The sequence below is a fragment of the Misgurnus anguillicaudatus genome, chromosome 1 (genome assembly GCF_027580225.2).
Source record: "Misgurnus anguillicaudatus chromosome 1, ASM2758022v2, whole genome shotgun sequence".
Classification (NCBI taxonomy): Eukaryota; Metazoa; Chordata; class Actinopteri; order Cypriniformes; family Cobitidae; genus Misgurnus; species Misgurnus anguillicaudatus.
The window spans coordinates 29,994,765-30,012,511 of NC_073337.2; the positions used below are offsets into that span (position 1 = coordinate 29,994,765).

General features: G+C 45.2%; 1 protein-coding gene and 1 pseudogene across 1 annotated transcript; both read left to right on the forward strand.

The window, feature by feature from the left end:
- LOC129431932 (uncharacterized) overlaps positions 1–17,747 on the forward strand; it is a 496,207-nt pseudogene that overhangs the window by 49,992 nt on the left and 428,468 nt on the right.
- LOC129431888 (uncharacterized) lies at positions 597–16,070 on the forward strand. The gene is made up of 2 exons (XM_055190014.2): positions 597–715; positions 15,240–16,070. The coding sequence occupies exon 2, from the start codon at positions 15,303–15,305 to the stop codon at positions 16,068–16,070; it is 768 nt and encodes a 255-aa protein (XP_055045989.2). The 5' UTR covers positions 597–715; positions 15,240–15,302.

Here is a 17,747-nt window from a genome sequence, read left to right on the forward strand (position 1 = left end):
GTCTGACTTTTCTGATAGTATAGAGGTGGGCACAATTGTTGTCCCAATCAAACAAAATACAACCTACTGAACTCTATTACTGGACTTTTCTGAAATATTGAGGTTATGACTTTTTTCAGCAAAGGTCTATGTAAGAATATTCATCACAACTTTACATATTTGTCAGCATGGCACATTCAAGTACATAATGACACAATTACTTTTAAACCCATTCAATTTATGTAGACTAAATCAAATGTTGATTTTGTAAAATAAAATCTCATTTAGTTAACTAAAACCTAAAAATAAAAACATTTAATATGACTAAATATGAGTACAACTATATATTGCATTTTAGCCAAAAGACTATGACTAAGCCTAATTCAAAACTGCTGTCAAAATTCACACTGGACAGAAGAAAACTAAATGATACAAAGTAATTAGGGGGTTTAAACGAAGACACAATTCTTATATTTTATTATTCATATTTATATTATACTAATCCTTGAGTATAAAAAGGTTATGGTATGTAGTACAGTTGCTAACCAACATTCCCTCCTGCACTCCACCTTTCTTGTGAAGCTCCAAATTTCCCAAAAAACAAAAGTGAAACCAAGCATCAAAGTTTCACCCTGAATGGGTGGAGCAATGGTTGTATGACTATAAAAATCAATGTAGAGACTTTAAGCAGCTGAAGTTTATGAAGAACTACTGTCAAGAACAAACATCAGTTGCAGTAAGTAATCTCTATATTTAATTCCATTTAGTCTTTTATTTAAGACATTTACTGTACTGCCCTACAAAGTCAAGCTCAGTAACTACGCATCTGGTCAAAATTGAGTTAAGGGTTGAAATGGGCTTTTTGAGATCTGTTGTGTCTTGTGACAAAGTCTCCTGGTTCAATGTTGTCCCATTCCAGAGAAACGTGTGTGGCAAAATTGCAATAACATGTTTGACTGGCTGGTGTAAAAAACTTTAAGGGCATTTTTCTCAGTTTCAGTGTTTGCGTAGTTACTGCACTTAGCCTTTGTAGGGCAGTATAATGTAGAAACGTATTTTTTGAAGTTTATTCTAATTGAAGTATGTGCTAATGTACATTGTACGGTATTTTTGCAAAATTGTCATGTTTTTAATATCTTTTTTTTGTACCATTTCCAAATAAGATGGAATGACATTTCGGTTCAAATAAAACCTGTCTCCCAAGCTAAATGACTAAATATCTTAGATCTCAGATGTATGCATGCCTTAGTCAGTATGTTTACACATTGTTCCCTTTCAGTCGGTTACTACGACGTCACGTCACGTCGCGTGACCGACAAATTGGGAACCGCTTCGCGGGGACCTATCTGCTTCGAGAAACTATTAAAAAGCCAATGAAATTGCCATGCAGGTATTTGCATCTGCCGGCGCCGCCCCGCCGCACGAGTATTTAACACTCTAAAAACAAACGGTGCTATATAGCACCAAAAGTGGTTCTTTGCTCGTAATCATAGAAGAACCGTTTTTAGTGCCATATAGCACCGGTGAAGCACCAGTGAAGCACCTGTGTAGAACCAAATAGTGCTATGTAGAACCATATGTGGTGCTATATGGCCCCTATTTGGTTCTACACAGGTGCTTCACTGGTGCTATATGGCACTAAAAACGGTTCTTCTGATTATGAGCAAAGAACCACTTTTGGTGCTATATAGCACCGTTTCTTTTTAGAGTGAACGAGAGGCAGGTTCGGATACCAAATTACTCTTTTCGCTTCGAAAGCCAGTAGATCAACTGCTATTGAGAAGCTCTCTCTGCTCGTGGGGATACGCTGCGTGTTGGTGTTGTTGGAGAAGATAGCATTTAAGCGGAGGCTCGCAGAATTCCACCTCTTTACTTTCACTTTGAACTTGAGTTTGAGTGTGTGCGTTGCTCTCCCCTGTGTGCTTCATCAACTCAGCACAGCATTAAAGAGTGATTTCCCTAAAAGAGCAGTACGAGTTGAATTTGTGTCTTTTTAAAGACAGCCATTCTCTCGTCTCATGGCAAGTGCGTCTTTTTAAAGATGCGTTTCGGATGTGACAGATATATGGGTCCTGGCACGATCTCTGTCTCTCGTGCCATACTGTGCACGTTGAGGTGGCGTTCATGGAGGGTTCATACTCCTAAAAAGAGTATGACCCTCTTGGATTTGCGGAGATGGTTTCGTACCTCCGGGAACGTTACCCACCCTCTGTTGCTGAGCCCCATTAAAGGTGCGGTGGCAAAAACCTCCGGAGGACGATCTCTGTATAACAGTGATGAACCGGTCTACAGACTGATAGCTTTCAGCACCCTGATCCACAGGCGTACCGATAGGTCTGGTGGCGCGTGTTCTACGTTGCCCTCGGATTCTGTCAGGCCTCACCAGGATTCTATGTCTGTCGCAATATCGGAGAGGGGGCCGTCTATTTTCCTTGTAACGGCCAGGTTGGCTCGGGTGGCAGCAGCGGTTGGTTCAGAGTGGTCTCAGTCGCCATGTCCCCAGCCGTTTCGCCTTTGATTGGTACTCGGGTCTGCAAGATCAGCGCAGTCCTAACCTCCCGTACCTTTCTTTCCCGGGGTTCATGATGGTTGGTGTGGTCGTGGAAAACCCGTTTTCCTCCTTGAACCGACCATTCGGCCATCACCTCTCATCTCTCTTGACGGTGAGGCCGCTAAGAGTAACGCTGCTCCCAAACGACCAGCCACCCTTCCCTCATGTGCTCTCTGGGCTGTGGGGAGGCAGTCTCTGCCGTGCACACCGTGGCGTTGCTGCAGGTTCACCAGGCGAAACCACTGAAGGATCTGCACAGGGGAGGTCACGTTCTGGCGGTGTATACTGACCTGGCATTGAGAGCGTCCATGATCACCACACAAGCTGTTGGAGATGCAATGTCCACTCTGGTGGTCCAGTAATGCTATTTTTGGCCGTGTCTTGTGGACATGAAGGAGGTAGACAAGAAACATCTCCTGAATGCTTCGATTACCTTGACCGGCCATTTCGGCAATGCGGCTGAGAGCATCATACGACAGCTCTTGGCCGCCCTAGAGCAGACTGGGGCTATCACACCACGTCAGAGCCTAGATGCTCGTATAAGCAGTCCCCCCAACTCAGCCCGCTATGAGAGGTGGAAAACGAAACCAAGCGGCCTGGGAGGGGCGACATGGAGATGGAGGGGATCGCTCTCGGAGACGGTAAAGACGAATCCATGGTTTTCTTTATTTTCTGTTCCTCTGCTTTTTTAACCGGTACCCACAAAACCACAAAAGGGCGAATTCCTCTTCCTTCTCCAGGTCTTCAGAGGAGCTCTGGAGCTACGGACAGGTGCAAAGCCCTGCGTCCTCCCTCTCCTCCATTGCCAGCGAGTGTCACAGCGGCCAAGTCTTTTAAAACAAGATCTCCCCAGCTCAGCCACCCATCAGCGGAGACAGGTGAGTGTTACAATGCACAACACCTCTGTCGGTGCGCTCACAGAGTTCCTGGACCTGCGTTCATTAAACCAAGCACTTCACAAGTTGCCATCGACCTGAAGGACGCATACTTTCATGTCTCGATACTTCCTCGACACAGGCTGTTTCTCCGATTTGCGTTCAAGGGGCGGGCATATCAGTACAGTCTTACCATTCGGGCTTTCTCTCTCTCCCCGTGCCTTCACAAAAGTTGTTGAGGGGGCATTTAAACCCCTGAGAGAGAGCGGTGTGCGCATTCTAGCATATCTCGACGATTGGTTAATAATAGCCCAGTCCCGTCAGATGCTTTGCGATCACACGGACCGTGTGTTAAAACACCTCGCCTGTCTCGGTCTTCAGGTCAGCTGGGAAAAGAGGAAACTTTGCTTCAGCATTGGCTTCACGACCAAATCTCGAGGAGAGCGTGGCTCACCGGCGCGCATCGCGTAACGATCCCACTTTTCACTCCGTGGTTAGACCCGTCATTTCTCGGAGCAGGGGTATCATTAAAATAGGTCTCCAGGCATGCCATTGTGTGCACAGATGCCTCCAACACGAGGTGGGAAGCCACGTACAATGGGCATACAGTTTCGGGTGTCTGGACCACATTCCTGAGACGCTGGCATATAAATCGCCTCGAGTTGTTGGCTGTGCATCTCACTCTCATTCGTTTCAGCAACGATCTCCGAGACAAGGATGTATTAGTTCGCACCGACAACATTGCGACTGTTGCATATATCAATCGCCAAGATGGTTTGCGCTTTCGTCACCTGTTGCATATCGCCCGTCATCTCCTCCCTTGGAGTCAGAAGAATCTGAGGTCTCTTCGTGCCATTCACATCCCGGGTTCGCTCAACACAGCAGTAGACGCACTTTCATGAGCAGTGCGCCCCGGAGACTCCAACCCCGGACGGTTCAGCTGATTTGGAAACGTTTTGGCAGAGCACAGGTAGATCTGTTCCCTTCCCCAGAAACGACCCATTCTCGCCTGTTTTATCCATTGACCGAGGGAACACTCGGCATGAATGCGCTGGCACACAGCTGGCCACGGGGTCTTCGCTCCAGTGAGCCTCATCGCGCAAACATTGTGCAAACTCAGGGAGGACGAGGAGCACATTCTTTTTAAAACCCGCGCTCCTCGCTACAGCCCTCCCTGGAAGATTCCCATGAAGAAGGATGTTCTTTCTCAAGAAGGGGGCACATTATGGCATCCACGTCCCGATCTATAAAACCTCCATGTGTGGCCGTTGGACAGGACCTGGAGGTTCTAAGTGATTTACCTCAAGCGGTATCTAACACTATCTCTGCAGTGCGAGCGCAGTCTACTAGACAGGCTTATAAGTTTAAATGGAACCTGTTCATTGCTTGGTGTGCTTCGCAGTCAGAAGACCCCCGAGAATGCCCAATCAGAGTCGTGCTTTTGTATCTCTAGCATCGCTTGGAGAGGAGGCTGTCCCTATTTACGATTGAAATGGATATCGCAGAGATATCCGTGCATCACGCACCGATAAACAGTAGATCAGTGGGTCAGCACGACTTTAAATTTAAGAGGTGCACAAGGCTGAATCCTTTGCGCCCTCCCTCTATTCCTTATTGGGACCTACTCGCACGCGGACAAGCGTCCCCGCGAGCGCAGAATACAATTCAAGATGACTTTTGGGACTTTGGGGGCGGGACATTGACTGATGTCTCCGCATCTGTGATTGGTTGTTAGATTTGATTAGTGACACGCATGATCTCTTGTTCCACTATCCGTATCCAGTCAATATAGGTAGAGAAAACATTTTTAATATGTTTTAATATGACCTTTATGTCGGAGTAGGTAATTTATGTTAAAACATTAGTCTTGTTTAAACCATGCAATAAGCTCCCCTTAAAAAAATGATCCATGGTTTTACTACAGTACACCAAAAAACATGGTTACTACACTTTTACCACAATAAAACCATGGTTAATTTTATTAAGGGTCCAAACATAACCAAACAATAATGCTCATTTTAAGGTATTCATTTTGTTTGTTGTTTAATATGTAGATAATTTAACAACCATATTATGGCAAATGAAAGTCATTGGGAAACGTCTCGGGTTACGAATGTAACCATTGTTCCCCGAGAAGGGAACGAGACGCTGCGTCGCCGAAGCTACGCTATGGGAACGCCCTCTGCGTGATTGCGTCTGAAGCACGTATGTCAAATCAGTCCAATGGTCAAGTGACACGTCATAGGCGGGTGACGTGGGAACCAGGAAGCTATAAAAAGAGCACCCAACAAGCCAACTTCAGCTAAATTGTGCCGAAGCAAGGCGAGACAGGGATGCAGGGAGTATGGCAGGGAGACGCAGCGTCTCGTTCCCTTCTCGGGGAACAATGGTTACATTCGTAACCCGAGACGTTCCCCTTCGAGGGAACTCGAGCTGCGTCGCCGAAGCTACGCTATGGGAACGATGTACCAAAACACCATACTACCAAATGCCTGTCTGTGTGTAAAAACGCGCACAGCTTAAGACATGAGCACCTGGGCTCCAGGCGTAGCACCAACATCTAACTCGTAAAACCGAACGAATGTGAGCGGAGAGGACCAGCCTGCCGCATCACAGACATCCTGCCGCATCACAGACATCCTGCATTGAAGCCCCTAGCCACAAGGCCTTAGAGGCTGCCATACCCCGGGTAGAATGAGCCCTGACGGCGATAGGTGAAGGCCGTCCAGTGGTCTCATAAGCCAGAGAGATAGTCTCAACTATCCACTTACTGAGTGTCTGCTTGGTCGCCGGCAGGCCTTTCTTGGGCGAGCCAAAGCACACAAACAGTTGCTCAGACCTCCTCCACAAAGAAGATCTGTGAACATAGGCGTCCAGTGCTCGCACTGGACACACCAAGTTAAGCTTTTCCTGATTCCTATCCCTAAATGGGGGAGGACAGAGGGCCTGAAGTACGACAGGTCGTGGCACATTAGTCGGTACCTTAGGCACATAGCCGGGCCTTGGGTACAAGAAAGCCTTAACCATCCCCGGTGCGAATTCAAGGCACGTAGGGGAAACCGACAGGGCCTGAAGGTCACCCACTCTCCTCAGAGAAGTGACTGCCAACAGAAGTACTGTCTTAAGTGCCACAAACTTGACTGGAACGGTCTCAATGGGCTCAAACGGAGCCATGGACAGACCTTCCAGCACAACGGCCAGGTCCCAAGCTGGGACCCTGGGTCGGACTACAGGCCTCAGCCTCCGAGTGCCACGAAGGAAGCGAACCACCAGCGGGTCTCTCCCAAGGGATTGCCCAACCAAAGGAACATGGTAAGCCGAGATGGCCGCCACATACACCTTCAGTGTAGAAGGAGATAACCCTGCGGTGAACTTTTCCTGCAGAAACTCCAAGACTGTACCAATTGGGCAGTTCACAGGGTCATGCAGGTGTTTGCTGCACCAGGAAGTAAAAACTCTCCATTTAAAGGCATAAAGCTTCCTCGTGGAGGGAGCTCTGGAGTGAAGAATGGTCTCAGCAGCCTCAGCTGAAAGACCAGATTCTATGAGTCTGGCCCCCTCAGAGGCCAGACCCACAGTTTCCATAACTCTGGGCGGGGGTGAAGAATCGAGCCACCCGCCAGAGAGAGAAGATCCCTCCTGACGGGTATTTCCCAAGGTGAGCCGTCGAGGAGGGACACCAGGTCCGAGAACCATATTCGGTTCGGCCAGAATGGGGCTACCAACAACAAGCGGACGTTGTTGCGACGAACCCTCTCCAGAACTCCCGGGAGCAGAGCGATCGGGGGAAAAGCGTACAGCCGTAGCCTCGGCCATGGCTGAACCATGGCATCCAGTCCCAGCGGTGCTGGATGTGTGAGAGAAAACCATAGCGGACAGTGTGTCGTCTCTCTGGACGCAAACAGATCCACTTCCGCCTGGTAAAATCTCGTCCAGATGGACTCCACCACCTGAGGGTGGAGCCTCCACTCCCCGGGCCTCAGCCCCTGTCTCGACAGGACGTCTGCTCCCCGATTCAGACACCCGGGAATGTATACTGCTCTGAGGGACAGCAACTTCCCCTGTGTCCACAGAAGGATATGCCGCGCCAATTTGTACAAAGGGCGTGAACGCAAACCCCCCTGGTGGTTGATGTACGCGACTACCGACGTGTTGTCTGTCCGGACTAACACGTGATGGCCCCGCAGGTGAGGGATGAAACATCTCAGGGCATAAAACACTGCCATCATCTCTAGGCAATTTATATGCCAGCTGAGCTGTCTGGCCCCCCATAATCCATGAGCCAGATGGCTCCCCATAGTTGCTCCCCAGCCTGTGAGGGAAGCATCCGTTGTCAGTGTAACTCGACGGTACTGAGCCCCCAACATCAGACCTTGGGAGAGAAACCATGGTCTCTTCCAAAGATCTAAGGCACGAAGACATCTGCGCGTGACCTTGATCAGACGGAACGGGTTGCCCCTCGGGGAAAACCCTTTGGTTTTGAGCCACCACTGTAGCGGTCTCATGTGAAGCAGCCCAAGGGGTATCACATTGGACGCTGCTGCCATGAGCCCCAACAACCTCTGAAATTGTTTTACAGTGTGTGACTGGCCTAACTTCACTCTGCCTACAGCCAAAAGAATGGATTCCACACGAGCAGGGGACAGATGTGCCTGCATTGTTGTTGAATCCCATATAACGCCAAGAAAAGCTGTCCTCTGTACTGGAGAGAGCATGCTTTTCTTTGCATTTAGCCTTAACCCCAGTTCTCTCATGTGGGTCAGAACAGCATCTCGATGCTGCGCTGCCATACTCTCTGATTGGGCTAAAATTAGCCAATCGTCTATGTAGTTTAAGAAACGGATGCCCCGGAGTCGTAATGGAGCCAGCGCTGCATTCATGCACTTTGTAAATGTACGGGGTGACAGAGATAGACCGAAAGGGAGAACCCGATATTGGTAAGCCACGCCCCCGAAGGCGAACCTCAGGAATCTCCTGTGTTGCGGGAGGATAGATATGTGAAAATACGCGTCTTTTAGATCTATCGTCACAAACCAGTCCTCGGATCTGATTTGTGTGACGATCTGCTTTATAGTTAACATCTTGAACTTTAGTTTTGCAACAGACCGGTTCAGATGACGTAGATCTAAAATCGGACGCAACCCCCCGTCTTTCTTTGGAACTATGAAATAGCGGCTGTAATACCCTGACTCCCTGTTGTGAGGAGGAACACATTCTATGGCTTCCTTGCACAAGAGAGTTTCTACTTCTTGTTCCATTGTTAGAGTCTGCCCAGCACCCACTATGGTAGATAACACGCCGTTGAATTGGGGTGGCTGGTTGCAAAACTGAATTTTGTAGCCCTTTTCTATTATTTGCAGAACCCACTGAGACACGTTTGGCAGGAGTTTCCACGCTGCCAAATTTTCTATAAGGGGTACCAGCCTCTCGAGACTGGCTTTTTGTGTACTGCTTAAACTTTTCCCGGTGCCCTGAACCAAACTGGCAGGGTTCAACCTGGGTGATATTAATGCCTCCCTCCTCGGAGAGAGGTGTTGCGTGCCCCGCGCACGAGGCACACAAGAATATGAAGCCGCTGTGCCCCGAAACACACACTGCGGCGGGGTTAACACACTGACATCCCGAGGGCATCGAGGAGAGACGGGCACCGTGTTGTGAGGTGACTGCCGGCTCTCCCCGATTGGGGGCTGCCCTCGGAAACATGACACTACGTCCCTCAGGACTTCTTTTTAGCCAACGCCTTCCTCGCCATAATAACAGCCCTCAGGTCTGGTTTCTGTTTAGAAGATGTCTGAGTACGACCGCCCGAACCCCAGTTCTTTTGAGGGGGACCACGAGTGGCAACACTACGCTTCTGCGATGCTCTATACGATGGCTGCTCCCGCCCAGCAGCCCTAGAATCAAGAGCACGGCGGGGGAGATAGCGTTCGAACGCCGCCGACTGCTTACGAGCCTCCGCAAATCTCTCGACGACAGTATTAACGGCATCGCCAAAGAGACCGGAGGGCGCAACGGGCGCGTCTAAAAGGAATGCCCTATCTGAGGATTTAAGCTCAGAAAGATTAAGCCATAAATGGCGTTCCGTGGCTACGAGAGCTCCCATCGATCTACCCACGGCTTTCGCAGTTTCTTTAATGGCCCTGAGTGACACATCAGTGACTCGACGAAGCTCTTTAAAAACATCAGACGTACCCCCCGCCTCGGTATCCAAATCTTTAAGTAGTTCCGCTTGGTACGCCTGTAAGACAGCTAGGGTATGCAGTGAAGCCCCAGCCTGCCCTGCAGACTTATACGCTTTACCCACTAAAGATGAAGTCAACCTAACCGGTTTCGTGGGAAGCGAAGGCGATTTTAAAGATGACGCCGCGGCGGGGGAGAGATAGCTCGCAAGCGTCTGCTCCACCCGGGGCATCGTTAAATACCCGTGCTCACCCATCCCCACAATGTTGGAATACATGGTGGCGTGAGGGGTATGAACACGGGCCGAATACGGGGCTTTCCATGATCTCGACAGCTCGCTGTGGAGATCAGGGAAAAAAGGCATGTTGCGCCGCGAAGGTTGAGATTTTTGCTTTAAAAAACGCTCGTCTAACATGCTCTGAGGACGAGCGCTCTGTGTCTCCGCCGGCCAGTCTAACTTTAAGCGAGCCACAGCATTAGTGACAACCTCCAATAAATCATCGAACGCGGGGGACGAATGAGAGGGCTCCTCAGCGTCCACCACGTCTACAGACATAATATCGACTTCCTCGGACGACGATAAATGCAAATCTGGGCTCCCGCCCTGGGCGGAAGAAACCGCAGCGCGGGCTTCCGAATCCAGAGACGGGGCACTAGATCCCGCGGGTGAAGGCTGAGAAAGGGGAAGACCCGTCTCAAGCTCGTCCGCGAGATCTAGTTGTGATCCCCACGATCGCAGCTTCCGCCCTGCCTCGGCAGCAGCGGGGCCAGAACCGTGGGGAACACGCGGCTCACCACCCTCCTCGAAGAGAGCGAGCCGCGAGCGCAACGTACGGAGCGGCATCCTTTCACAATGTGCACAACCACCCCTCTCAAGAGATGATCGTGCGTGTTGTGCCCCGAGGCACATAACACAAAGACGATGCGAGTCCTCGCTCGTAATGAATCGAGGACACGGGGAAGCACACTCCTTAAAACTTTGCTTAGACATGATAATAACACACACTCGCTTGCTGAGGCACAAAGAGCTGAAGTTGGCTTGTTGGGTGCTCTTTTTATAGCTTCCTGGTTCCCACGTCACCCGCCTATGACGTGTCACTTGACCATTGGACTGATTTGACATACGTGCTTCAGACGCAATCACGCAGAGGGCGTTCCCATAGCGTAGCTTCGGCGACGCAGCTCGAGTTCCCTCGAAGGGGAACTCAAATACAACAACAAAGTCAAATTAAATGCTATTTTTACCCTGAAAAGATACAGAATAAAACTAATATATTAAAAAAACTAGTATCTAGTTTTTAAGTTTTTTTACATATACACATACACATTTATACACACCAACACAGCAGTCCATAAATTCTTTATAGTGAGTTGGTGTTTGTATGTATCATTTCTGGTAATCTTTGTTTACACAACATATTCTTTACACTATACTATTTTGTTTTGTATATTTAAAAAAATCTAACTGTTCCATTTGACATTTTTAACTCTTACATTTATTTCTTCTTATTTTATTTGTACACAGCCCAACTGAAAATGCTATACATGTACAGTCTTTGTCATGCTGATAAGGTACACTAAAATTACAATTGTTAGATAATATCACCTTTTTTTATATAGTTTTGTACAGGACAGAAAGTTTGCTAATGCTAAGTCCGAACCAACTATGTGACCTGACAATGTCAGTAGGCTACAGTATATATGCAAGATGATAAAGAGTAAACATAATATATAATAAAATTGGCAATGTTGTTTGGTTTTGCAATCATTAAAATTACGTGCTCCGACATATTGGTCATATAAACGTGTCTTCTCTACCTAGATTGACTGGATACGGATAGTGGAACAAGAGATCATGCGTGTCACTAATCAAATCAAACAACCAATCACAGAAGCAGAGACATCAGTCAATGTCCCGCCCCCAAAGTCCCAAAAGTCATCTTGATCGAGCGAGCGTGTGTGTGTGGCCCCAGCGGTGAACGTGATTTCACCAAGTAAGATGTGATCCTGGATCAACACCATTGTTGGTCCTGGATCAATATTTTCATTAACCAATCAGATTGCAGGATTAAGATTAGTGTAAATGTTAGATTTAGGTTTAGGATTGGGTTAGGGGCTTTTAAGAAACACTCCTCAAACTATTATTTCACACTAATTTGAGGGTTTAAAAATGGTTAGGGTTTGAGTTAAGGGTAGGTTGGGATATCTTTGATTAAAACGTTGATCCAGGATCACATCTTTCTTGTTGAAATCACGGCGGCCGTGGTGCAGCTGTGAGAGCATAGAGAGAGTCGTGCGAGAGCTCATCCAAGCCTTTGGTCGCGTGGCTGCATTTGTGCGCACTGAGTGGAGGTGCGCTCTCGCGAGGACGCTTTTCCGCGCGTGAATTGTGTTCGGCACGTTTCCCCTTGCAGAGCTTGCTCTGCTTTCTCTCTAGTATTTGATACAGCTCTGAGAGTCACGTTATAGACTTACAGGCTATTTTTCGCCACCCTTTTGTACAATCTCCTCTGGGTTGGCTCCACAGCGTTTCTTAGTTCCACCCAAGCTGGATTCGCTTCCCAGTTTGCCTAGTTCACTACCGTGGGTTTAGGAACAAGTAGTGACCGGCCTTCTGCTGTAAGCCCAGATTCCACCTCTCGTAAAGTGAAGACGGAAGGTTTACGCAGGCACTGGAAGGGTCAGCTCCAGTGGCGCTTTGGTAGGGATTCCCAATTCATCTGAAGGGGAACGTCTCGGTTACGTATGTAACCCTCCTTCCCTGAAGGAAGGGAACGGAGACGTCATGTCCCGTCGCCACAGTTGCTGTTCCACTGCTGAGTGTGGCCGGGCACTAGATGCTCGGCTTTCTCCGTGAAAAGAGTAATTTGGTATCCGCACCTGCCTCTCGTTAAATACTCTCGCGGTGCCGGCAGATACAAATACCTGCATGCCAATTTCATTGGATTTTTAATAGTTTCTCGAAGCAGATAGGTCCCCGCAAACCGGTTCCCAATTTGTCGGTCACGACGTGACGTCTCTGTTCCCTTCCTTCAGGGAACGAGGGTTACATATGTAACCGAGACGTTCTCTCATAAAGCAACAGGGTAGATTTAAAGATATAATGACAGGTACATCCATTTCCTGCAATAGATTAAAATTACTCTTGGATTTAATGAGACACATTTTCTTTGGTGGAGATGGAATAAAATGAGAACATATTGCAAGTGAAAAAGTGATATATTGCATTTAACCTTGATTCATCAACTTTTTGATGAATATTAGTAACCATGTTATGCTATTAGAAAGGATAATATGTGCTTTTAGGAGTCCCCAACAACAGGTTTACTTGCATGCAAGGTAAAGAACATTGTTTTTTATAATATGCATTTCATTATTCCTTATTTCGCTCATTTCGATTCTCAATTTATCTTGCCAAATCCCTCCTTTGTGTGATGCTACTCTGTTCTGATTGGTTGCAGTTGCACATTACTCTGTGTTAACAGTTTATAAAGCCACAAAAGAAGCAAAAAGTTGCTTCATACTTACATTAGTGAACTCGGCCCACAGTTTGGTAGTAAACACCCAAACAATAACATTATGTGTTAGCTGAACAGACACAGAGTAACGTTACTGATAAAGTTTGTAAACCAGCATATTGCTTGATCTTTCATGGTGACTCCAAGTAATAAGAACGCCAGACATACTTTATTAATTAACACATTTGTAGACAATAGCGGGGCAATAGCAGATTAGCAGAACTATAAACGCGAGTTAACTTCTGAGCTTGAGGTTGAGTTCTGGTAAGCTTTAGTGCACACAACTATCACAGCACAGTAAAAAGTACAGCTTCTCCTAAACATGACATTATCCACACCAGGGAAGGTATTTGAACTGTGAATGACTCGTTCCAGCGACTCCAACTCAACTCTTTCTTTTGAAAGAAAATAAATTTAGTTACAGTGCCCTTTCAACTTTGCAGCTTTTGCAGTACTGTTTACATTCACTTAAAACCATGACACACTGTAATTTTCCAACATGATCTCATGGAAATCCATGTTATAGTCACAGACAATTTGATCACTTTATCCGTGTCCATGTCACGGAATTCAATTTTTTCAGTGACGGGAGCACGAATGTCTTTTCCGTGTCACTCCAACAGATTTTTCGTGTCATTTTATGTATTGTTTTTTTCCTATTTTTAAACCATTGTTGCTTGGGGTTGGGGCTAGGTTTGGGGATTGAGTTAGGATGTTCTTTTATGTATTGGTTTCTACATGTTTTTCTTCCACTTTTAAAACTGTTCTCGTCTGGAGTTGGGGTTTGAGTTGGGGTTTGGGTTAGGATGTCTAAAAATGTAACAGAAAGTGATTCTAACCCCAAGCAACAATGGTAAGAAAATAGAAAAAAAGAGAAAACAATACATAAAATGACACAAGAAATCCGTGAGAGTGCAAGGAACAGTTTTTATGTCTCTACTGTTACTGTTCTAACTGTTTAGCTGGTTTGCAAAATTCAAAACTGTGAAAACCTGTACCTAAATTCATTATGGGGTGGTTTCCCAGACAGGGATTAGCTTAAACCAGGACTAGACCTTAGTCTAAATAAGAAATATAACTAGTTTTAACAAACATGCATAACTAAAAAGCTGTGCGGCCGGTGTGCGACCCCCTTTAGTCTTTGACTAAGCCCTGTTTTGGAAACTAGTCCTTAATGGTTTGCTTAAACATTGTTAATGATATGACAGTGTGTGCATTGTGAGGCAAAACAAATGGCACTAATGTATTTTAAGAGGTTTGGACACCTCTTACATTTATTTTACTCTAGGACTGTATTATCCTTGTCCAGAAAACCACCTCCAAGTCTACTAATCCCTTGATACTTGTGCACTTTGGGTAAGTTTTCCGTACAAGGTTTAGTTTCCCGGGACTAGGCCTTTGTTATGATATATTATGATATACTTAAAGGTGTAGCAGAGAATTTTCTCGAATTTTAGAAAAGAACCACCTTCTCAACTTTAAAAAAAAATGCAATTGCGCAACACTCCTGATTGACAACTAGGAGGACCAATAGTCCTGATGATCCACCCAGAAAAAGAAAATCCTCTGCAATACCTTTAAGTAATTTAAAAAAAAAAAATTACTGGTGTGTATCTATAAGACTGATATATTTTAAATTATATAAGTGCAAGCGGTTTACAGTTAAGGCAGCTCAAACAAGCATATTAAGGGGGTCGTACACAGGACGTACAGCGCCGCTCCGTTCTAAAAAACTTGAACACTCGCTTTCTATGAGTATACGACTCAGGAAGTTGCTCAAATCCCTGTTGCACCACAGAGTGCCACTGACATAGTTTAACATTAAGTAGTAATATATAATTTCATATTTGTCCCAAATCATTAACGATTAACATTGGCTGCTAACACATATTTTGCATTTTGAAGTAGACGCTATCTGACAAAGCTCGCGCTATTTAATGTGCACTTCCGGTTTACAATATCTCTGAGTTGTCCTAGATGCAACTCAGCGCGGTGCTGAGCTGCGCGGCCAGTGTGCGACCCCCTTTAGTCTTTGACTAAACTTAAGCCCTGTTTTGGAAACAAGTCCTTTATGGTTTGGATAAAGATTGATAATGATATATTGATCATTTGTTATTTTCTGATTGATTATTTCAGAATTGTGATTATTGGGATTCATAGCCTGTTGTGATTAACAATCTAAAAAGATCAAGAGGAAACATGAGCAGCTCAAATCTTGCACAAATTATTAAGAAGACTATGAGCACTCAAATAGAAGATGGAGCTAGTGCAGGTCTGCCCATCTTTAAACTTCACATGGATGAGACCTGGCAGAACAGTGATGGATACTGCAGAAGATGCACATTTGGAAAAAAGACTGCAAAAGAGAAGAAGACCATTATGATGATTGGAGCCACAGGTGCAGGGAAAACCACTCTTATAAACAGCATGATTAACTACATTCTGGGAGTGCAGTGGGAAGATGACTTCAGGTTTATGTTAATAGATGAAGGAAAGCAGAAATCCCAGGCTGAAAGTCAGACATCAGCAATCACAGCATATAACATTAATCACATGAAAGGTTTCCAGGTTCCCTGTAGTCTGACCATTGTGGACACACCAGGCTTCGGTGACACAAGAGGGATTTCACACGACCAGAAAATCACAAAGCAGATTCATGAATTCTTTTCTCAACCTGGAGGGATCGACCGAATTGATGCTGTATGCTTTGTAGTACAGGCTTCACTTGCCCGCCTCACACACACACAGAAATACATCTTTGACTCCATTCTTTCTATATTTGGTAAGGACATTGCTAATAACATCCTCATGCTGGTCACATTTGCAGATGGGAACAAACCTCCAGTTCTTGAGGCCATCAAAGTCTCTCAGGTGCCTTGCGCTACTGATGAGTCTGGAGAGCCGCTTCACTTCAAGTTTACAAACAAGTTGGCAAACCAGCTTAAAGGTCATGTGATTGGCTCATAAGTAAACAATCCCCCACGTGGGGTGCGTTCTTGTGATTGGCTAAAACAAGGGAGATATCTAATTGGTTGCAGATCATTCCCTGTTTAAAAAAAGGCATTTGTGTGTCGAGCCAAGTCAGGGGAGTCTCAAAATTCATACACAAATGCAGTAAAGTTCACAGACCAAAACAGTTTGTAAATCAAGATATATTTGTGTGTGCTTCAGAAATACATTTCTGAATCTTGTCCTGTGCATTTGTGAATCTTGAGTGCATTTGTAAATGTTGTTTGCATTTCTGAATTGTTTGTGTATTTATGAATTTTGTGTGCATTTCTGAATTTTGTGTGCATTTGTGAATCTTCTGTGCTTCTTAAATTTTGTGTGTGCATTTGTGAATTATGTGCGCATTTGTGTATCCTGCGTGTGTATTTATGAATCCTGTGTGTGCATATGTGAATGTAGTGTGTGCATTTATCTTTATTGAGACTCTTCTAGCTCCATATTTTTATAGCATTACGTTTATTATCTATATATATTAAATGTTTTAATGGCTTGGCTACTGAGATGTGTTTGTGTGCATGTATGTAATGTATCTTTATTGTCCTTTAATGGTAAGTCAATTATTTTTACAGTATAATTTACTTCATTTTAAAAAGTAATACTTTCATGTATTAAACTATACCATTTATTAAATATTTCATAATTTTCCTATTTTCTATTATTTCTTTTTACCTTATATATAGCCTACGTGTTTGTTCTACAATTATTTTGTTACATGCATACAAATTAATATGCCCCAGCCTGTTTATATATAAATAACACTTCACATCATGGGTGTGTGCTATATTTATGTATTTATTAAGAATGTCCACATAATAATTATTGAAACAATTTTATTAAAACGGGTTATAAAAATACCACAATAGAAAACTGGGGAAAGTATGAAATATTTAATAAACTGTATTATAAAATACATTAAATTATTGTTTTTTTTTTTAGTATAAACCATTCAAATCTTTGGTCTTTATAAATATATAAAAACATACCGTGATAAAAACGCTACACTAAAGGGAAGGGAACAGACTTTGACAGAACACCTGAAATCAGTTGCTTTGGACCTACTAATTAACGCAATCCTGTATTACCGCACTGACAAGCCAACCGCATGAATGCAACCACGGCGCTTTTTACATTAAATTAATGAAACTAGCTATGACCTTCTTGTTTTTCACATCATACATGTATAATGAAGTCCAAATAAATTGGTAAGAGGTCATTTCGTTAAATCACAGGCTACAGCCAGGGCTGGATTGTCAATATTGGGCGAGTGCCCCAGGCAATAGGGGGGCACCAAGGTCTCCAGACTGCGGCCAAAATGTTTTTACAAGTACTCGAGCATGTGCGGGCACTACGGAATGCACGATCGGGTTTTAACCGCTCAATTGCATGACGCGTAATCGCGTATATCGTTTTATGTGACCATGCGCTCGGTTGATTTTACCGATGGATCTACGCAGCCCTGGTAAAGTTAACACATCTCACTCAGAACCGCGCCGGTTAAACATTACAGCGATGAGAGATAAAGAGAGCCGGACAACTTTTAGCCTACATTAACACTAAAAACATTATAGACGAGAATAAAGGTCTACATCAGTGCCCAAGGAAAACTAGATAAAAGATGAGAAACGTGTAAAGGAT

Coding starts and splice junctions, on each gene's coding strand:
- LOC129431888 (XM_055190014.2), top strand. CDS start 15,303: ATGAGCAGCTCAAATCTTGCACAAATTATTAAGAAGACTATGAGCACT.